The sequence below is a fragment of the Trichoderma evansii genome (genome assembly GCF_050947405.1).
Source record: "Trichoderma evansii strain SZMC 28006 chromosome Unknown GGI43scaffold_32, whole genome shotgun sequence".
Classification (NCBI taxonomy): domain Eukaryota; kingdom Fungi; phylum Ascomycota; class Sordariomycetes; order Hypocreales; family Hypocreaceae; genus Trichoderma; species Trichoderma evansii.
This window is the reverse complement of record NW_028145174.1, coordinates 129,990-149,954: the sequence shown is the minus strand read 5'-3', so window position 1 is coordinate 149,954 and position 19,965 is coordinate 129,990. Positions and strand designations below refer to the sequence as shown.

General features: G+C 49.5%; 7 protein-coding genes across 7 annotated transcripts; 5 read left to right on the top strand and 2 right to left on the bottom strand.

Moving 5' to 3' along the window:
* The first annotated feature begins 1,929 nt into the window (after window positions 1–1,929).
* GGI43DRAFT_269947 (uncharacterized protein) lies at window positions 1,930–2,533 on the top strand. Its single transcript, XM_083201067.1, has one exon. The coding sequence runs from the start codon at window positions 2,126–2,128 to the stop codon at window positions 2,429–2,431; it is 306 nt and encodes a 101-aa protein (XP_083055690.1). The 5' UTR covers window positions 1,930–2,125; the 3' UTR covers window positions 2,432–2,533.
* Window positions 2,534–3,083: 550 nt separating this feature from the next.
* GGI43DRAFT_426171 (uncharacterized protein) lies at window positions 3,084–4,058 on the bottom strand (the record flags this gene model as incomplete). Its single annotated transcript, XM_083208607.1, has 1 exon — window positions 3,084–4,058. The coding sequence occupies one exon, from the start codon at window positions 4,056–4,058 to the stop codon at window positions 3,084–3,086; it is 975 nt and encodes a 324-aa protein (XP_083055689.1).
* A 2,408-nt stretch (window positions 4,059–6,466) lies between these two features.
* GGI43DRAFT_431611 (aspartic peptidase domain-containing protein) lies at window positions 6,467–8,425 on the top strand (the record flags this gene model as incomplete). The annotated part of the gene is made up of 3 exons (XM_083209428.1): window positions 6,467–7,369; window positions 7,443–7,590; window positions 7,644–8,425. 3 exons carry the CDS (start codon window positions 6,467–6,469, stop codon window positions 7,949–7,951), a joined length of 1,359 nt encoding a protein of 452 aa, XP_083055688.1. The 3' UTR covers window positions 7,952–8,425.
* Window positions 8,426–9,312: 887 nt separating this feature from the next.
* GGI43DRAFT_269711 (uncharacterized protein) lies at window positions 9,313–10,488 on the top strand. The gene has a single exon (XM_083201064.1). It carries the CDS (start codon window positions 9,476–9,478, stop codon window positions 10,274–10,276), a length of 801 nt encoding a protein of 266 aa, XP_083055687.1. The 5' UTR covers window positions 9,313–9,475; the 3' UTR covers window positions 10,277–10,488.
* Window positions 10,489–11,294: 806 nt separating this feature from the next.
* Window positions 11,295–13,088, top strand: GGI43DRAFT_426169 (fructose-2,6-bisphosphatase; the record flags this gene model as incomplete). Its single annotated transcript, XM_083208606.1, has 4 exons — window positions 11,295–11,403; window positions 11,712–12,301; window positions 12,364–12,477; window positions 12,570–13,088. The coding sequence occupies 4 exons, from the start codon at window positions 11,295–11,297 to the stop codon at window positions 13,086–13,088; spliced, it is 1,332 nt and encodes a 443-aa protein (XP_083055686.1).
* Window positions 13,089–13,722: 634 nt separating this feature from the next.
* GGI43DRAFT_388439 (uncharacterized protein) lies at window positions 13,723–14,490 on the top strand (the record flags this gene model as incomplete). The annotated part of the gene is made up of 1 exon (XM_083204073.1): window positions 13,723–14,490. The coding sequence occupies one exon, from the start codon at window positions 13,723–13,725 to the stop codon at window positions 14,488–14,490; it is 768 nt and encodes a 255-aa protein (XP_083055685.1).
* A 947-nt stretch (window positions 14,491–15,437) lies between these two features.
* Window positions 15,438–19,033, bottom strand: GGI43DRAFT_269764 (LIM-domain binding protein-domain-containing protein). Its single transcript, XM_083201065.1, has 6 exons — window positions 18,278–19,033; window positions 18,004–18,209; window positions 17,328–17,927; window positions 16,965–17,267; window positions 16,548–16,862; window positions 15,438–16,481 (listed from the first exon to the last, which is right to left on the bottom strand). Exons 1-6 carry the CDS (start codon window positions 18,585–18,587, stop codon window positions 16,011–16,013), a joined length of 2,205 nt encoding a protein of 734 aa, XP_083055684.1. The 5' UTR covers window positions 18,588–19,033; the 3' UTR covers window positions 15,438–16,010.
* Between the last annotated feature and the right edge of the window lie 932 nt (window positions 19,034–19,965).

Genomic DNA, 19,965 nt, shown 5'->3' with positions numbered 1-19,965 from the left:
AGGGGAATTATGATCCTGGTCCCGTCCGAATCACGCGGTTGCCCTGTCAGTTCATCCATCGTCCGCTAATCTGTTGGTCGATCTACCGCTCACCACTTCAGTAGTCGTAAAACTATATGGAGCGTATATATGATATCGTATCGGCAACATACTTTTCACAGAGGCATGGTGGCGCCGAGCTTCCCCTCTCGTCCCGCTCATCCACCCGCCTTGGAGGGCTACACAACAAGAGAGAAGAGAGAAGAGGGAGCTAATATTCCCTATTTCATCTCTCGTTTCTTCGATCCTCGTCACGGCTATAGCCCGGAAGGAATCCGATGGCCATCTTGGCGGGCTGCAGCATGGTCCCGCTCGCTGGACGTCTGATTCCCGCTCTCTGATCCCTTTGCTGAGTGCGGAACAGGTTACGCCCTGGCGGACTTGTTCTTACGCGACTCGTGACAGCTGCAGCAAGTCGATAATGCATCGTTTTTTTTTTTGCCTGTTTGGGAGCCTAGCTATGACATGCTGTGCCAAAAGTAGCTGTCTCTCGGCGTCTCAGATCCCAGTGGCGAGCGCACAAGCGTGGCTCTCGAGCCGTGTCTGTCGTCGTGGTACGGGACAGGGCAGGACGAGACTCGGGTAGTAGTACCCTTATGCTGCAGCAGCATCATACCATCAGCTCTGAATATGGCCAGAGATACATGAATGGTCAGCAACCAAGGTAATCTGCTCTGCAGCCTGGTAGAAGTTTGTACATATGACTGGTTTGCCCGACGATGACGGGCTTCAGACACACATTTTCTGGTGTGTGCATACTTGTACATACTAACAGATAGGCTAGGTCTCGCATGCATGCGAGACACGCACCCCCTATGCCCTCATCAAAGCCCTCTCTAAAAAGGGAAGACGGCGATAGATCTCCTTGGGTGCTTGGACGTCCAGATCGCGCTTGGACTATCAGCACCGGGAAGGCCCCTTGCGAGCGAGTCGGTCAGTCGCCTAATGGGCGTTGTCTCGTATTGCGAACAGGATGACTCCCTCTTGAGAGTCCCTCCCTACCGTCTGTTCCGATGCCTTTGACAACTCTAGCCGACGCAACTTGGCGGTTCAAACATGGAAGCTAGAAGCCCGGGGCCCATATTTATTGGTGGGCGCAAAACTAGACAGACGCTGCGCGCAAGTCCAAATATGATAGGTGACAAGAGTTTGCTGCATCCATCCACAGCCGTTGTGCGGTGCGACGTATTATGCAGGCAGGCATTTAATCATGTCTGTTGTCACTTTCTGCTCAAGAGGTACATACATATGAGTACTGCCTAGTCGTAATAATAGGCTCTTCTAAGCCGTGCAGCGAGATTCGATGGGGCGTTTTCACAAGTACAAGTATACACAGAGATCCATTCTTGACCTGGCGCTGTTGGCTGCCATGTCTTCACCACTTTTCCGCGCCGAAACTTTGTTTCCGCACAGGAGAAGTCAAATTATTTGCTCATCCGCCCCCTTTCTTTCTTGATTCTCCTCATTTGCTCTTCTGTACTCTCTTCGTTTTCAGTGAGGACGTGATTAATTAATATTCCTTCTCACCATTCCACCACATGCAGCGAACCGATTGCCCAGGTACTACCACCTCACATACAAATGAAAGGAAGCCATTTCTTGTCAGTTGTGTGACTTTGACAGCACAGCACCAACTCAATTACGACGTATGCTCTTCGTACAACAAACAATTTCATTTTTTTTTTCTCATTTAATCAGCCAACACAACTATCTGATTGAAGGAGAGGGGAAAAATTACGTTTGATTCTCTCTGGTAGAGAGATTTGAATGGAGGCCCGTGTGTCCGCCTCTACTAACACAATTCTGTTGATTTGTATGAGCCCACCTCCCCTTCTCGTTGCTTCGCAGCGTCAATAAGCTTTGTAATGATTTACAGAGCGGGTTAAACGTCTAATATCTACCTCTTAGTTTCTACAGCCCAATCTTGATACTGCTTCCATGCAAAGAACTTTAACCTTAATTTCTTGTTTCCCCTTGGCTACTATAACTTCGAGCATCTCAATATATTTTCTATTGATGGCCAATAACCTCATGATTTGAGCCCCATTTCGAAAACCATCTCCGCCTATTTCCGGCTACCAACGACATGTGTCGTCTAGTCATCTTCACCGGCACTTGTACCAAGTGTGGTGAAGCCCAACTATGGGAAGAGCTTACGCAAGAATTATCCTGTCTCCAGGCGAAAAACAATGGCATTTTTGGAGACTGTTCAAACGGCGTGTTCCAGGAACGACATGAATTCGATCAAGAGTGCGACCAATGCACTGAGGAGGATGAAGGAATCGGCGATGTAGGTGAAGAGGCAGCGGAAGACCTCCTTGCTCATGGGAAGCGGCTCGCTGAGGAAGAGCAGTCCAAGGACTCACGGAAGAAAGCCAAAACCAAGAGCTAAAACCCGAAAATAAAAGAGAGTAACCAAAAAATTACGACATGGACCGGTCCTTTTCTTTTTTACGACGATTGCCTTGACTGCCTTACGAGCGAGCGAGCGAGCGAGCGCCGCATACAACTATTCTTTTCTCCCCTCTCCGGGTTCCTCAACATTCGACGCTTTTGGGATATATTTGTGTGATGGGTGGTATGGTATAGGGCGTTTATGGAGTTAAAAGAGGTTAATCTTGGGCCGTTGGTGATAACGGATGCCCTTGATCGGGCTCAAATTTCTGGGAATATTTATCAATCGACATTCAGCATTTTTAATAATGGGTGGCATTGTTGTGAATTAACAAAGACACTTGCATCCATATTCATATTATAAGGGGAAATCGTATTTTAGGACGATGGGTGATGAAGACCATGTTAACTAGATGTGGCTGCCGACCTGGAATTATCCATGATTTCATGGCATAAGAATAATCACCGGAGCACTATCATTGTCGCTATTAGTTATCACAAATATTTTTAGCTTCATGGCTTACACTGTCTAGATTCTATCCCGGGTGTCTCTATATCTATGGACGAACGCCATGCGCCTTGGTACTCCTTCCTGTTCTATGCTTGTTTCCAATCTTTTCGTCTATCGGTTCATCGTGGCGCTGTTTGCCTCATCTTCCATCTTCCAGTATTTTGCTACCATCAGCCTTTTCGATGTCGAGTTCGGCCTCATCCCATGTTTCCTTCACTGCTTGCCAATACCTTTGACTCTCTTTCCTTACCAGTGACACATGTTCTCCACCTTCAAACTTTTCCTTCCGCACCTTGAAACCTGACTCTTCAGCCCTTTTCGCATGATCTTCGACCTGGCGCCAGTCGATGATGGCGTCTGCTGTTCCGTACAGATACGTCCTCTGTGTTTCTCTGGGGACCAAGGTTCCTCTCCTCAGAGCTTCGGCGTTGAGATTCTGAGCTGGCCTGGTGAGGCGGAGTTTGTATATCAACCAGGCGACTGCGATGACAAAGTGCACCAACGGAGAGGTCCAGCGAGGTAGAGATTGAAGGAGAGCTTTGTGGGTGCTTTTCCATACAAAGTTACCGGGGCATGAATCCAGACAGAGGGCATATCGAGGGATCACGAGCTTGTTCCCGGCACTATCGTTGCCTAGCTCCTTTCTTAGGAGTTCTCGAATCCTTGCAGCCGTGCTGACGCCGCCGTTGGAGAGTATATGTAACAAGACCCTGGGTCTACTGTTATTGCTTCCTCTCCCGCTGCTTGTAACTTTCGTCTCTGGCTCTGCGAATTGCCGGAGGATTCGGATTGCTGGCGGAATATGTCTGCGGCCAAGGCTTGGCCAGAAGACGTGCGATGCGGGAGAGCGGATGAGGAGAATTCGTGAAGAGGGAAAGAGTACGCGGTGTTGAGCAATGTACTTTTCTATATGGACGTCTCGGGCACCCATCCAGCTGAGGACGAGGATTAGTTCTGGAGGGTTGCGTTGATCGATACTGGCATTGTCGCTGTCGCCTTTGTTGTTGAGAGGAATAGCATCTTTTGGACAATAATATGATACAGAGGAGCTCAGATGCTCCATAAACGACAGAGGAGGCTCTTTCTTGAGAATTGTTGTCTTTTTCGCAGCCATCGTAGCCCCCGTCGTGGTGTAAGTCCTCCTGGGCGGTAGCACAAAAGACTTCGTTCCCGCTGAAGAACATTGATGAAGAAGACGTTGATTTACCCTCGCTCCTCGCCCTAGCCCCCCCTGCATTGCACATGCAAATAAAGAAGAAGAAGCTAACACTACATGGCGAGTCTGGCCAATATCAAAACCCCGAGACGCACGCGGCCGGGCAGCAGCAAATAAAGCCGGCATTTGGGTAGAGAAATGGGCGTTGGGGGCCCGGCACCGTGCATTAAGATGCGGTATAGCTTGTTAGTATGGTTCTAAAGGGACATGCGGGCTGTATGGATTGGGTTAATATCGCAGAGGTAGCCCAGGTTGGCAGGAGATGCGACTGGCTACCAGATGATCGAGATAAGAAAGCTGAACAGTAGCTTTGAAGATGTGCACTTTTTTTGCTAATAGTGCCGAGATTTTCTTCTTTTTTTGATCTCTTTTTTATTTTTCTGATCTATTTTTTAGTTTACAGCCTTAAGAAATCTTGCATGGGCTATTATAAGCGTTTTATTTAGTTCCACTTGTTTGGGCTATTCCCACTTCTTTCTTTCCTGTTGGAGATCTAACCTCGGTATGATAAAGAGCAGCGTTGACGATAGACCGTCGAGAAGCGGCGCTGCCCGGCGATGTTTTATTTTAATTCAATTTTCTACTTTACCGCGCGCTACGCCCTTTGAGATTGACAAGCCTGGGGAAATGGGAGGCAGAATTAGTGCCTGTGGCGTCTTTTCCTCTGTTAGTTTAGAATTGGGTCCACTGCTGGAATAGATCGCTCGTGAAGCAGGGTTTCTGCGTGAAGTGGGTTTTTGGAGAGATTCCGTGTTATAATTATAGCTTACTTCTATGCTTGTTCTTAGAGGGCGGATGCCAGATATTGAGAGTGGAAGATTTTTTCGTCAGAGAAGCCATGGTTATCAATTGCAGCCGATGTTAGTTGTCCTGGTAGTTGTGTCTTGTTACCATGCGGTGATATTTTTGGAACCAAGAACGACGCGAAAGTTTTGCTGTCTTAGCAAATAAGCGAGGACGGAATACAGATTATGTACTCAACACCCACTGGGCATGCCGGGCCGAGAAAATAGGGAGAATGTATGACAGAACTTGGGAAACTCGGCGGGAAATGAGAAGCCTGTTCATGGAGCATGTAGAGGATGATGTGAGCTGTTATGATACAAGACTCAATATTTTCGGAGAGCGTTTCATCATATTTGCTGGAAAGGTACGGCATATCGATACCTGAGCCCAACGGCGGTATTTACTGTGTGGCATTGTTAAAGTTGTACAAGACTCCTTATTTTCTTTCTCTGGAGAGGTTGGTGGTACGCGATTGGCGACTCGGGAAGCTTGTCGAGGATGCTATTGGACGTACTTGTGTGCTTCGAGGCGAATATTAAAATCATCTATTGTGTATGGCCATGGACTTTTTTTTCTTTTGATTAGACATCGTTCTTTTTGATCATCTATAAATTGATATCATAAAATGAGCTCTCTCAAGCTTGAGAATCTATGATGGACGGCTCGACAAGACAATTCACAGCTCGAGGGTAACAAGACTCGGTCGATTAAGCTGTGTCTCGGAAGGTCATAGCTAGATCTGTGATACTGGGACGGGAGGAACCTGAAACAGGACCAAAGCAAAAAGCAAACATTGGCTAAGAAGCAGATTCTATAGGGGGGAATTTAATTGTGGCGTGAAAGTACGGTGTCAAGGACTATACTGAGGCTTCATATATGCATATTGTAAAGATTTTCCTTGCTTTGCATTTGGCAGGTGAGAGTGAAGTATTGAGTTGATAGCTGGCCTGTCTTGCTCTTTGTAGGTAGAGACATTATCTATATGTGTATCAAGAAGAATAATTGTTTTGACAAGCTGTTGAAAGAGATTTAATTATTTAGACGCAGAGACCCAGAAAAGCATAGTCTTCTTGGTAGACACACACACACTCCTCCTCATACCCTCAAATAAAGAACTCGGCAATTATTTCCCGTCTACCAATAGTATAAACGGGTCAATACAAACAAACATCTCTTTAATACTGTTTTTGTTGTCGAGGACCATTAGAACGTTACATCCGTCCGCCACTGGCACAAGATAGCCGTCTGATATGATTACCAAGTGAAACGAGTGGCAGATGTTGCACTGCTTCTGAGCTGAGCAGCCAGCTGTCAAAAGCTGCTGCTCGCCTCGACTCCTTTATCTCACTGTCTTGTTTTCATCATATGCCCGTCTCTAGGGGGGTTTCCCTTCTTTCATCTTTATCACCTCTCTATCAATCGCAGGTATCGTCATTCACGTTTCCCGTTGTTGTTTCCAGCCTCGATTCTATCCATCTGTTTCCATAGGATTGCCCTATTACTAGACCATCATAGTCATCATGAAGACCCTACAATGGGCCATCTGTCTTCTGGGCAGCATCGTCATGACGGCATCTTGTGCCAATTTGCCTCAAGTCAGACGACATGCCCCAGACTGGGACCTCGCAAAGCCCATGAACGGCCTCACCTTTGAGAGAGCAAAAGCCATCAAGGAACCTACAAATGATCGCACCACGATGCACTTCTCGCACCTCAAGGGCATCAAGGCAAAACCAGGCCAACAGCACACTGCCGTCTCTGCGCTCAGCCACGTTCGCAGCAGCACCCCTGGTTCTATCAGACAGTCGTTTCAAAACATCTCTGCCCTTACTGCCGCCTCTACCCAGTATGCCATCCAGTGCGGCTGGGATGGTGTTCCTGTCTGGCTCCTCTTCGACACTGGCAGCTCCGATACTTGGGCAACCAAGACAGGCTTCAAGTGCTCAGACGGCTCTGGTGATTCGCACAATGAAGCTGCGTGTGGCTTCTCCAAGCCCTATATCGATGGCTTCGGCCACGGCCAGATCGACGAGCTGCACTTTTACCTCAAGTATGGATCCGGCGAGCACATCTCGGGGCCCATGGGCTACAGTGACGTCTCGTGCGGAGGCGTTTCTGTGTCGAAGCAGCAGGTTGGCCTCGCCAACAACACCTACTGGCACGGAAACAATGTAACTATTGGCATTCTTGGCCTTGCGTATCCTGCAATTACCAGCGCTTACTACGGCGACATTGGACAGGAGGCACCATGGAACGCCATGAGCTACACGCCGTTTCTCACCAATGCCATCAGTCAGGGCACCATTGACCCGGTCTTCAGCGTTGCCCTCATAAAGAATTCGACAGATGGCGTTATCGCTTGGGGAGGCTTGCCGCCGATGGACTGGCAGTTCAGGGGATATGCCAAGACGGATCTCATTATTGTAAGTGTCCAATGAGCGATGCCGTGTGTGAGATGAGGTGACTGGGAATTAAACGCTTAACGCAATACTATAGGCAAATCTTGTTGGTCAGCCCGAAACCGCTTGGAAGTACTCGTTTTACACGATTGTGCCTGATGGCATGAAATGGGACCAGACGACGGATACCACCAAGTACCCGTATATTGTCGACACTGGCACGACTATGCTCTATCTGCCTCCTCGTAAGTACTTTTTGTTCGGTACAGCAGATATAATACTGACTATATGCCTCTAGCTCTGGCTGAATCCATCGCCAACTCTTTCCAGCCGCGGGCCGTATACCTCTACCAATGGGGCACATACTTTGCCCCCTGCGACGCCATCCCGCCGCACTTTGCTATCATCATCTCGGGCGTCGAGTTCTGGATCAACCCGGCCGATCTGATCTACCAAGATCTCATCGACCCGCTGACGGGCTACTGCGCCATTGGCATAGCTAGCGGTGGACCCGGACCATACATTTTAGGTGATGTGTTTCTGCAGAATGTGCTGGCGGTGTTTGATGTGGGAGCAGCCGAGATGCGGTTCTACTCGAGAAAATGATGCGGGTTTGGGCAAGATGCTACGATGAGAAAATTTCTTAAGTTTCTCTTCTCTTTTTTGTCTGTTGGCAATTGTGCGACCTGAAGGAGGAAGCATACCGACGGTTTGATAGGGTGTTGAGACTGCGAGAATCTTCTTATTTTCTGAAGAAGTTTGGAACATTAATTCAAAATTTACCAGTGATTCTTTTTTCATAATTTTTTTTTACAAGTCGTTTCATCTTTCTTCAGGAGATTCGCCCATGACTCGGTGCTGAAACTATCAAATAAAAAACATTGATGGAATGCGGTGCTCCTGTCTTGCAATGCAAGGGGGTGGTTTTTGAGTGCTTATCAGCTACTGCTTCGTAGTTCCTTGTACTAATAACACTGCGTAGCTCAAATCCACTGCCCCCCATCTGCCATTATCAGACTTTTTGCGTGCTTTTGGTTGAGTCAATCTCATCTTTTTTTTCCAGCCATAATTCTTGCTGCAACATAATTTCTCCTTTTTATTTTCCTCTTCTCTTCATTTTCCCTACTTACGCCTTTTTAGACAACGTTGAAGTCGTTCACCAGGGCGTGAAGACAACGCGGCATTTCTTCAGTTCTCCAAAGAGCTTCTGCGAAAAGGCAGGGGAAGGATCGAAGTGAATAGGAGAAGAGAGACGAAAAAAAGGTTACAGCAGCGCGATAACACGATAACGACGCAAAGATGATAGGCGTCGCTGCTGGGCCGCCGTCAAGGCCTCTGGGCAGGGCGAGAGCGAATACATGGAGCTTCAGCAAGGTGAGAAGGACGAGCGAGATATCGCAACGTCTCTTTCTATTTTGTCTTTTCTGCTTACCTGCACATCTCCTTGCGACTCCTACCTCCTCCTACTAGTACCCAGTACTAGTCTTGCTATATTTCACACAGGCTCCGAGATGCGGACATGGTCGCCAGTCAAGTGACTGGAGATGACGAGACAGTGGTTGCAGATGAAGACGCAGACGCAGGCGGTGAAGGCAGAGGATCCAAGACAATGACTCCATCAGATTGGGGCGGTTCCACCAGCAGCAGAGCCGAGCGAGAAGGCTTTACATGCAGACGACGCAAACACAAAGTACGGGATAATTCACGGGGACAGATCCTGGCATTTCTTCTGCTCAGAGGACACTTCATTCAGGTGGCTGGTCTACTTTGCGCTCAGGCCATTCACACGCAACATACGAGATGAGCCTTGATCCCATGATTGAATTTTTCTTCTTGCCTGTCGGATAACCCCGGAAGAAAAGGCAGCCAGGGGTACATCACAGCGTTCCTGCAGAGGCGACCACTGCTTGTGGCCCAAGATGCCCGAAAGAGGCAATCATGGAGACGACCCCGAGGTGGAGAGATCAAGGCCATCAATAATGATCGATTCCATCCGCGGGCCGCTGCCATTGGGCCGCGTGCGATATGGCGAGATTCGACGGCAAATGGGTCGACAGCCGGAAGCTGGAGAAGAAAAACACGAGACGATTGGAAAGCCATTGGCAATCGATTGTCAATTGAAATCAATCAATGCCTCATTTCGCTCAACACCGGTCACCTGCCCACGAAAACAAAGCGCTTCGAATCGGAACGTCGAGATGGGGCCTTGGCGTCTGGCCGCCGGGACGATTCGGGGACCAGAGCTGGCGCTGTCAGGGGCTGGCCGGGCAAAGGGCTCTAGCGGCTGGCGGCCCCGCAGTGCATTCGCCCAGGTGCTGGAGCGCTGCAGCTGGTGCTGAGCCCCCTGACTGGGCGCCGGATTACAGCGAAGGCAGCTCTGCCACCGCCCTGGAGCTGCTCCAATTCCCCAGAGCCACTCCCACTGCAGGCTGGACGGCACAGGGGGCACGAGAGCCGCCTAATAGAATCAACCACGCAGGATGGAGCTGTGGTAATTACTTGGTGCTCCGTGCTATAAGCAGACGCATCACGGGGCATCCCGACGGCAGTTTGAAGGGGCAAATGGCATGGACAGGAGAGACAGAGAGACGAGCTTGGCCACGCGATGCGGGGTGTAGAGTCAATGCACTTCTGAGCTTTGATGCACTCCACGCTGGAATAAGGAATCCGAGGTCCACGGGCAGGCAAAGCAGGGGCTCTATTCTTCCAATTTTCTTCTTTTTCCCCTTCCGTTGTTCTCTATTCTGTTTCAGGGCCATCTCCATAAGCACGGCAGCTGCATTTGTCGATTCGCCCTCACCGAGCCGGTGCCGGTGCCTGCCTGCCTGCCTCCGGAGAATTTGCTGGCCTTTTGGTTGCCTGTCCGCATGTCACACTGCTCCTTCCCCTGGCCTCCAGTTTCCTTTAATACTGCTGTCATTGCCGGATTGACACGCACCTGCCACCTCTCTAGTTGCTCCTTCCTGTGCAAAGGAGCTTAGGGACTCCTTGACAAGACCTGCCGTTAAGAACTAGGCCTAGAACTTTCCTACAAGTCTAGCACTTGCCTATACCTTTGCTTGGGGCGCGCTGCACTTGCTATATCCGATACGTGTACCTTGATAATCCGGGGTATTTTTTGTATTTGGCAGTCACGAGCAACCACCACCACCACTACACGGTACTAGGCAGTACTTCTGGGCGCCGATATACTTGGCCTTCCGGCGTGCTAAAGTCTCCTCTTTTTTTTCCTTTGAGCTTTTCGCCAACGCTGTCTCCGCAATCTGCATCACCCGAAAGGATTAGAAGATTTTTACGCCCATCGTCATTATCACGGCCGCGAAGCAATCTGCAACTTTTCTGCCGGGGTGTGATTCTACCCCCCAATCACGGCCCTCTGCTGCGGTGCTACCCGCCGTGCAGCCCTTTTTCCCGGCTCTGCGTCTCTGCAGGCTTGCCTCGGCTGTGGGCTGTTTCGACCACTGAGGCTTAGTGCCCATGAGCCACTAAAGCGGCTTGACGTCGATTGAGCATCGAACCCTTTTGGTCCTGGACGAGCTGCCTCACTGCCGCACACCCTCACGCGCGCACCTGGATTGAACACCCTTTCACGCATTTCTACCTCCCCGGGCAATTCGTCACGCTCTACCGTTCAGTCACTGATTGACTCTGGACCTTCGCCTATTCCACTCCGTCCAGCCACACTCACGCAACCCACGGTCAACATCCTCTGCGTCGCTTGCCTCTCAGCCGCTTCTATCCATCACCCGGCTTCATTCACTTTTGCCTCCTCTCAAGAGAGATCCGAGGATCAAAAACCACCCTCTACTGCTGCTTCTGTCTCCCCTATTCCTGCTGGGCCCTCATATGTATCAGCCGCCACGCCGGATGCCTCTGCTATCACACCCCAAACACCGTATTAGCATACTTGATCTCAGCAAACAGCTTTGCCAGCTTCATCATCGTGACAATGCCGTCAAAAACTAACAATGGCGTGGGGGTTCAGGTCGAGGACACAAAAATATGCGTTGTCATGGTCGGTCTCCCGGCGCGCGGGAAGAGTTACATCGCCCAACTAGGTATGCTTGTTCTGGATATTTAATCTCGTTTTTCTTCATCCTTCTCTTTTTGGCTTCTTCTGAGCTTTGTGGGAATGGACATTGGTCCAGTCCCGGCATATTCATATGCACATGCACGCAACCACATATTCGCATCCATTGAGCCGAATGCTTGCCTCAGACCGTTTTGCGTTATGGCGGTTTCTTCCCCTCTCTTCTAGCGTCGGGAAGCTGCCTGATTTCCTCCAACTTCTCACGCCACTTCGTATAGACTATTGAAAATTTGACTGACATTTGCTTTTTTTCTTCTTGCTTGTTTGGATATACAGCCCAAAGATATTTGCAATGGCTGTCAATTCCGGCAGCGACTTTCAACGTCGGCAACTATCGGCGTCATGACGCTCCACAGCCTACGGCCGACTTTTTTGATTTCAGCAATCCCGAGGGTGAGCGGATGCGCCGTGCGGCTGCCGAGGCCGCCGTTGCTGACATGCTTGCTTGGTTCCGCACCGGCGGCGTGGTTGGCATCCTGGATGCGACTAATTCTACCAAGGAGCGTCGTAAATGGGTCTGGGACACGTGCACAGCCCATGGCATTGAGGTTCTGTTTGTCGAAAGCAAATGTGATGATGAGAAGACCATCATGGCCAACATTCGTGACGTCAAGCTGACAAGCCCTGACTACCGCGGCCAAGATCCAGAGGATGCGGCCCAGGACTTTCGCAATCGAATCAAGCACTATGAAAAGGTCTACAAGACTATTGACGCCGACCATGATGAGGATAGCTACACCTACTTGAAGCTGATGAATGTTGGCAAGCAAGTCATCATTAATCGTATTCAAGATTATCTTCAAAGTCGCATCGTCTACTACCTCATGAACTTGCATATCCGGCCGCGATCAGTTTGGCTATCAAGAGTGAGTCACAATGTACAAGCCATGGCTTTCTAGCTCCGTTATCTAACTGCTTGTTACAATAGCACGGAGAGTCTCTCTATAATCTGAGTGGACGTATTGGCGGAGATATGCTTCTGTCTCCCCGAGGCGAGCAGTACGCTAGGAAGCTGCCGGAGTTAGTACGAGAGTCTGTGGGAGTAAGTTTTATAACCCCCATTACAGTTATGAAATTTCTTTTAGATGTATTTCGAATGCATATGTGGAATTGGTACTAATAATAGCTAACTAGGATGATCGCCCTCTAACGGTGTGGACCTCAACGTTGAAACGGACCATTGCCACAGCCCGCTTCCTACCGCAGCACTACAATCAGCTACAATGGAAAGCGCTGGATGAATTAGATTCCGGCGTGTGCGATGGCTTGACCTACCAAGAAATCAAAGACCGCTACCCTGAAGACTTTGCGGCCCGTGATGAGGATAAATACAACTACCGCTACCGTGGTGGCGAGTCGTACCGTGACGTGGTTATCCGCCTAGAACCAATCATAATGGAATTGGAGCGTAGCGAGGACATTCTCATTGTGACTCACCAGGCGGTTTTGCGCTGCATCTACGCATACTTCATGAAGAAGGACCAGGCTAAGAGCCCCTGGATGAACGTGCCACTTCACACGCTCATCAAATTGACACCGAGGGCGTACGGCACGGAGGAGGTTCGGTACGAAGCGCATATTCCTGCTGTAAGCACTTGGCGTGGAAAAGGAAGTACTGCCAAGCATGAGAATCCCACTCCAGAGAGCCTTTGAGGCAGGGCGCGAGAATGGAATTCTAAGGAAAGGAGGAAAAGACGGGACAAAGAAAATTGTAAGCATATAAGTTCATGATCAACTGAGAGTATCCGGAGTTTGGGAGAGACGAAGGGATAAAACTGCCGACCAACGGCACACAACAAGGCTAGTATACCACCTTACGCTTGTTCTTATGTGGTTTTCGGATTGGAAATGGAGTGCTTTGTACACAGATTACATGGTCATCGGCCAGGGATAAGAGAGTGAGTCCATGGTTGCTCACTCAACTCTAAATAAAAATCAATAATTCGTTAACGCTATTTGCTTTATTCTTATGAATACCTATTCAGCCTGGGAGTACCCAAGAGCTGCAGCTATATGAAGATATTTTATACTTATTTTCGATGAGTGTGCACGTTTGTTTGTGATTCACAGTCATTTTCTGCAGACCTCTCAATGGTAAAGTGGCTCCTGTTCACTCTCGCAAGCCCACATGGGCTTTGTCACAAATATTTGTCCAATTTCAGCAGTGACTTGTTATTCTTAGAAACGATTTAATGGCTCTTCATCCTCTCGCCGATAGGCTATGGGGGGGAATGGCGTCGTTGTACTTGTCTACAGCAAAGATATCCGATCAAGATCTGCTGACATCATGGCATTCGTACCTCAGATTCTAAGCTTCGGGACCCAGCACCCTCGGCAAATCCAATTCCAATATCACACCATCGTTCAGCAGCCGGTTATGCCTGTACTGCAGCCTCAGTTTCTACTAATGCCTCAAGTCCAAACGTATCATCTTCCTGTGAGCATGATGATGCCAACGACGGTAGCCCATCTTCCTTTTACTCCTCCTTTATTCATCATGGCACCCGCTCAGTCATCAATTTTGCCGCCAGGTGCCAACATTAATCCGCCAAGGGGCATCACATTGCGGATCATCTTTTACGGTCACGCATCCGATGACTCTACGCCTCCAATCTGCCTCTCGAGCGCGGCGTACAAGGACTCGTTACCGAATAGAGATGCCTTGCTGGCGGGGATAGCGACATGGGCTGGACACCATGGCCTTTCGATAAGGCATCCAGGGGGGAGAATCGACCCTCTCAGAGTGAAGATGTATGTTTTGCCAAAGGGCAACTCTGTGTTATCCGGGATGGACATTGTGCCGGGCGTGGGGTTGGTTGTGCCAGGAGATGTCATTAAAATGGTGAGATTAGGAGGGATCGAGGAAGAGGACTGGGAAGAGGCGCTGCGGGAGATTAAGAAGGAAGGTTATGAAGCTGTTGTCGCGGTGGATATGAGCGTTTCTGCTGGTGGAGATGATAATGAATGTTTGGATACAACCACAACTACAGCTACGGATACAATCCCAACTCCTACTGCTGCTACGGACGGAGATCAGGCGGCAGATGCAGCATGATGGCTACAGTCATATACTTCAAAAACAGCAGCCCATCTCATTGGTCACGAGCGCGAGAGAGAAGCAAAAATAAGGCAGTTGAAAGTATCACAACATCTTTAGTAAGATAATTAAATAAGAGAAGAAAATAAAAACAATTCAGCTTCCATAAAACCAAAAAGTCAACATGTACGACTATAAAACACCCCCACTCCCCTCATTCGTATACCAGAAAAAAACCAGCCCTCGCCAAACACATACGCAAATAAACCATCCCATACTCACACATTTGCATCCTATAGTAGTATAATAATCCAAAAGTAATTTTTTTATGTATATCTTTCGCCTTTTTGTTTTCTTCAGAAGGAGGAGAAATAGGGGTTTGTGTGTGACCATTTGCTTATATCAGAAAAACGCGACTGCTCAGCGAGAACGCCAGCTTGTTGAGAGAAAACAAGAGTATAGAAGAGAAGAGAAAAATTCGAGCATAGAATAAAAACCCCCTCCAACGAACAAAGGAGAGAAGTAGAGAAGGTGAGAGTAGGGCGAAGCTTTTTCAAGCCTCGAACGACCTTCGTCAGCAAACAACGTTTGCTACACAACAGCCCCCTAAGGCACCAAGTCTGCCCTCTCCCCCTGAACCATGGAGTAAAAAAGGAAAAGAAAAAAAAAGTAATACTGTGTCTATCTTACGTTAAGACACAAAGACTTTTTTTTCGAGCAGTAATTTTCGGGATCCCAAAAATATTTCCGGTAAAAAAAAGAACAGAAAAGAAAAGAAATAGGTCTTTGAAGAAAGGAAGAACAACTCAATCAAGGGATACGCAGCAAAAGCAAAACCCACCAGACAGGTCGAGTCTTCCGAGGTAAAAAGTTTATGGTACACGAGTAACTCCGTTACCCAAATTATAAGAGCCTATCCTCCTTTTCTCTTCCAAGCAGCGCCAGCACAAAAGCTCTAATATTTCCTTCGCTAAAACTGTCGCACAACGTGGCAAGACCCAAAAAACTCCGCATCTCATGGCGTCTACTCCGTATATGTCGTTATGTAGAGAGCAGAACAATATTGGAAAAAAAGAGAGAAAAGAGCACTAGGTCCGTGGAAACGTCGGGTCCTGGATGAACGATGTTTTCGCATTAAGGCGTCGAGCGGCTCCCGGGTCTCGTTCATTGCCAACATATACACACACCAAACCAACCGCTGGGTATCAATCCACCGACACACACATAGACCTGTGGAAAACAGAGGTTTTCCAAATAGCTCCGAGACGCGCATACTGTCGGGAACGAGTACACTATCCGGGTTCTCTTTTTGCAAAACAGAGCTTTTTTCCAACTTGTCCAATATCGATAAAAGAAATGCCAAAGATAAAAACACCAAGTCGATGAAACCATGAAAGAGTTCAAACATAAGACGCCACCATGCTGCATGATGATTAAGGACGTGAAAAAAAATGGCATAATGCGTGCTACGGCATTATTGCTTTTTATGCCGTAGGCAAGAAAGATGTCTAATAATGCCAATCATGCATTATCGCATCTCAAGCTGGGTTGCCCTTGACGCGCTTTGCCATCCGAGGAGTCTGGGGCTTGCCCCTGTTCTGTATCCCGTTGACTTGGGCGCCTGGGGCGACGGAATCATCTTCAACTTTGACAGTAGATGGACGCCGACGCTTATTAGAAGCCGGTGACGTGTTTGCGCTTGGTCCGCTCGAACTTGTTCCCTGTTGGCTTGGCTGGAGCTGCATGCCAGGAGCTGGGCCTGGCGCAGGACTACCGATGTGGGGTGAGCCAGGGAGATTCATATGTACCGCTGCAGGGCTCGCTCCCATTGGGAATTGTCCAAAGCCAGGTGTCCTGGGCCCTTGTACCATAGCTTGGCCATTCATCACCGGTGTTGCGCTATTGATTTGGGTTGCTACGTATTGTTCAAGCGCGCTATAGGGAGTTAGACCAGGGTTGGAGTTGTAAAATCCAATTAGTGGGTTCATCTGGCCCATGACTTCTACAATCTACAGAATTAGTTAGATCGCTGCTACTCCTCGTTATATCTCGTATATATTCCGTCCTTGACATACCTCGAGGAACTGATGGACGGCCGGAGTGACGCCTTGTTTGTTAACTGCCGAGTTAAGATCAACCAGCACACCGGGTGGTTCTTTCTGAGGCGACTTGAGCTGTCGAGCCTTGCCCTTCTTAGACATTTCCGGAGACTGCTTGCCATCAATCGTGTTGACATTACGCCACTCCTTGATCCATTCGTGTGTTGGCTTTGCTGCCTCGATGACACTTCTCATAGATACAAATTCCTCGTGTCCTGTAGTGAGGAATTCGAACAATTCGATTTTCTGTTCGGCATCAAACTGCGCACGCAGCGTTCCAGTGGCCACAAGCTAAAAAGGCAAGATAGATTAGCACAAATACAGCCAAACAACTTCGAGAATCTCCAAGAACAAGGAGTTCTTGAGTATCATAGTAGCAGGGAGAAAACATACATGTGAACCTGTCTCAAACCAATAGACGAAACTTGCTCGTTGGTTCTCGATACAGTAGCAGTCCCCGGGCAGTGCCTTGTCGCTGCTCCCACCGTCGAGAATGAGTTGTATACTTTTGACACCACTGCTGTAGTAGGTATGGAAGTATCGAGCAATTACTGGGTAAGCAATTTCATATTGCTTATCTATTGCGTCTTCGTTCTCGTTAAAGTGTAATGAATGGCGGAAAACACCGTTGGGTGATGAGAAGAACTGGGATACAACTCTACCCCAATACCCGAGATCCTCTTTGTTCTTTGCTCCCTAATTAAGTCAATATCAGCATTCAAGCAAGGCTGCCAAAAATGTTAGGGAGGCGCATACAGGGAAGGTACTCAGGCATTCGCCAAAGTGCATCAGTCTTAAGAGGCACCTTGTCTTCATGCCCTCTCTGAGTTGCTGCTGCTGCTGTTGCATCATGGTATTGGCCATGAGTTGCTGGGTTGCAACGGCGGCCATCTGATTTTGGTTCGGAGGATGGGCCTGTTGAGGCTGAGGTTGACCCTGCTGCATCTGATTCGCCTGAGCTGGAGTCGGTGCGGGTGTCTGAGGAGTCTGTTGTCCCGTCGGTGCAGGTGTACCGGCTTGTGAGGCTTGCTGCGGCGTCGGCTGCGACTGGGGACCAGATTGCTGCTGGGGTTGCGGCTGAGGCTGGCCTGGCGGCTGCTGACCCGGTTGCTGCTGTGCGCCCATTGATGGCTGAGCTGCCATGGGATTCGGTTGCGGCATACCCGGCATAGGTTGAGCATTCATCATGTGCTGTGCTTGGTTATGACCAGCAGCCATTTGCTGGTTGTGTGCTGCTTGCTGCTGCGCGGCCTGCTGTTGCTGAGCCTGCTGCTGCGCTGCCTGTTGTTGGGCTTGGGCTGCTGCCTGCTGTTGAAGGGCCAGCTGTTGGGCCATGATCGCTTGCGGGTTGTGCGCCTGGAGAGTGATGTTAGTAAATGTCTCGGCTTTTTCCGTCGCGGTGAAGACATCGTCATATGAAGTAACAACTAACATTTACGTGACCCAGTCCAGCAGCGTTCCGCGCCTGCCTCAGCTGGTGAAGTTGCTGTGGTGTGAGTTGCATGCCCATGGGCATACCGTTGACTCCACCAGGAGTCATGCCCGGAAACTGCTGTGCCATCAGAGCCTGTCGCTGTTGTTGCTGGAGGATATGTTGCTGGCGGATAGCAGCCATTGCGCTCGGGTTGTTCATGCCAACTAGATTGTCGCCGCGTTAGTCGACCAAGTCCATGATGGATTCCTTATTCTCCTGGGAAGATACTTACATTGCTGCTGCAGTTGCTGCTGTTGGTGTTGAAACATTTGCTGTTGTTGCGCGGGACTCAGTTGATGCATCGGGTGAGGATTCGGGTTTGCTCCGGGGGGCATGCCGCCCATCAAGGCAGGATTGACCTGGCCTCCTGGACCAGACACGGCAATATGGCCGCCGGCAAACTGGTGAGGCATCCCACCAGGCGCGCCCTGCTGGCCTGCGTTGGGTTGCATACCAGGACCAGCCATCGGGTGTCCTGCGACTCCTGGATGTCCCATCCCAGGGTGCCCCGCGAAGTTGGGGCCCATACTTGCGGCCATCATCTCTAGATGAGGTCGGCTATCCACAGCGTGGATATCGACGAGCGTCCGTAGACACTATCGCATGCGCATACGATGGGGGTTATGAGAGATCGCGACCGTCGTCGGTACAGAGAAGCGTGTTTCCACTTAGCGTGGGCTCAAGTCTTGCTGCCTTGTCCTCTGTTGCTATATATTTGGAGTTTCGCGTCGCGGCGACAGATAGCGTGGATCACGGGGTAGCAGCGGTGGGAGGCGGCAGTACCGCAAGTAGGACTTCTAGAAAATTGGTAATAAAAACAATCGTCGAGGGCGCAGAGTCCGCGTCCAAAGATGATAAAAAAAAAAGTGTCTATAGCGAGAAGAAGCGACGAGGTTTGCAGTGGCGACGATGCATCGGCAAGAGATAATGCGGTCCGATGGGTAGTTGGTGGTGCGATCCGTGATACCACACCAGCCCGACTCAAGACACTGCGACGGGTGACAAATAACAGGTCTAGCGGCTGAGTGGGCAGCAAGTAGGGGAATAAGCCCAAACTAGAACGATGATCGGGGATTAGGAAACCAATGTAAAAAGGAAATCCCGGGCGCCAGAGGAACAGGCCGGTGAAAAGAGGTTGGGACGCGATGCAGAGCGAAGTAATAAATATCTCCGCTAGATCAACGGGATTTTGCAGCCAGCTTCAGCCTACGGTATAATCGCGGCAACCGACCCAACCGGCTCTTTGGCTGTTCTGCTTGGCAGGATCCCGCGTCCTTTGTCTCCCAGTCTTTTTGCCCAAGCGTCTGGCGCGAATCGCAGCGCTGTTGCCGCCACAGTATGCGCTGGTGCTGGTGCTGGTGCTGGAGCGGATACTAGAGGCTAGTAGAGCAGAGGGCGAGGAGATGCGAAAAGGACGAGGGACGTATCCAGGTGGATGTTGTGTCAGGTCCCCAGGCCGTCGGCGAGACGAAGGACGTCGCAGTGCAGCAGACAAGGCGTCGATAGCAGACCAACCCTGCGGGAGCAGCGAGACGGCGTTTGGGGGATCTTTGGTGCGTGGGTACGTGAGTGGGCGGGAATGACCAGGGGGAGAAGAGAGGCCAGGGATAGGGCGTGGAGAATATGCAACTATCCCGTGCAAAAGCCCCGCCTCTGACAATTAAAAATTATTTGCCTGTTTTTTTTTTTGTAGGAGGGCGAGAGTATGAACTACTGAGCTTCAAAGTTTTGAAGAGAGTGGCACAGGAAAGAAGAAAGAACCAGAGGAAATTGTGAGTAGAAATAGTTGAACAAGCAAATGGGCCTTTCTTTGTTATATACTGCCAGTAATCAGTAAAGAAAGCTTAACGCAAAGAGACTCCATCGCCGTAGAATGGCGACACTCCCAAAGGTATTCCTCTCCGCCAAATAACTCTCAAG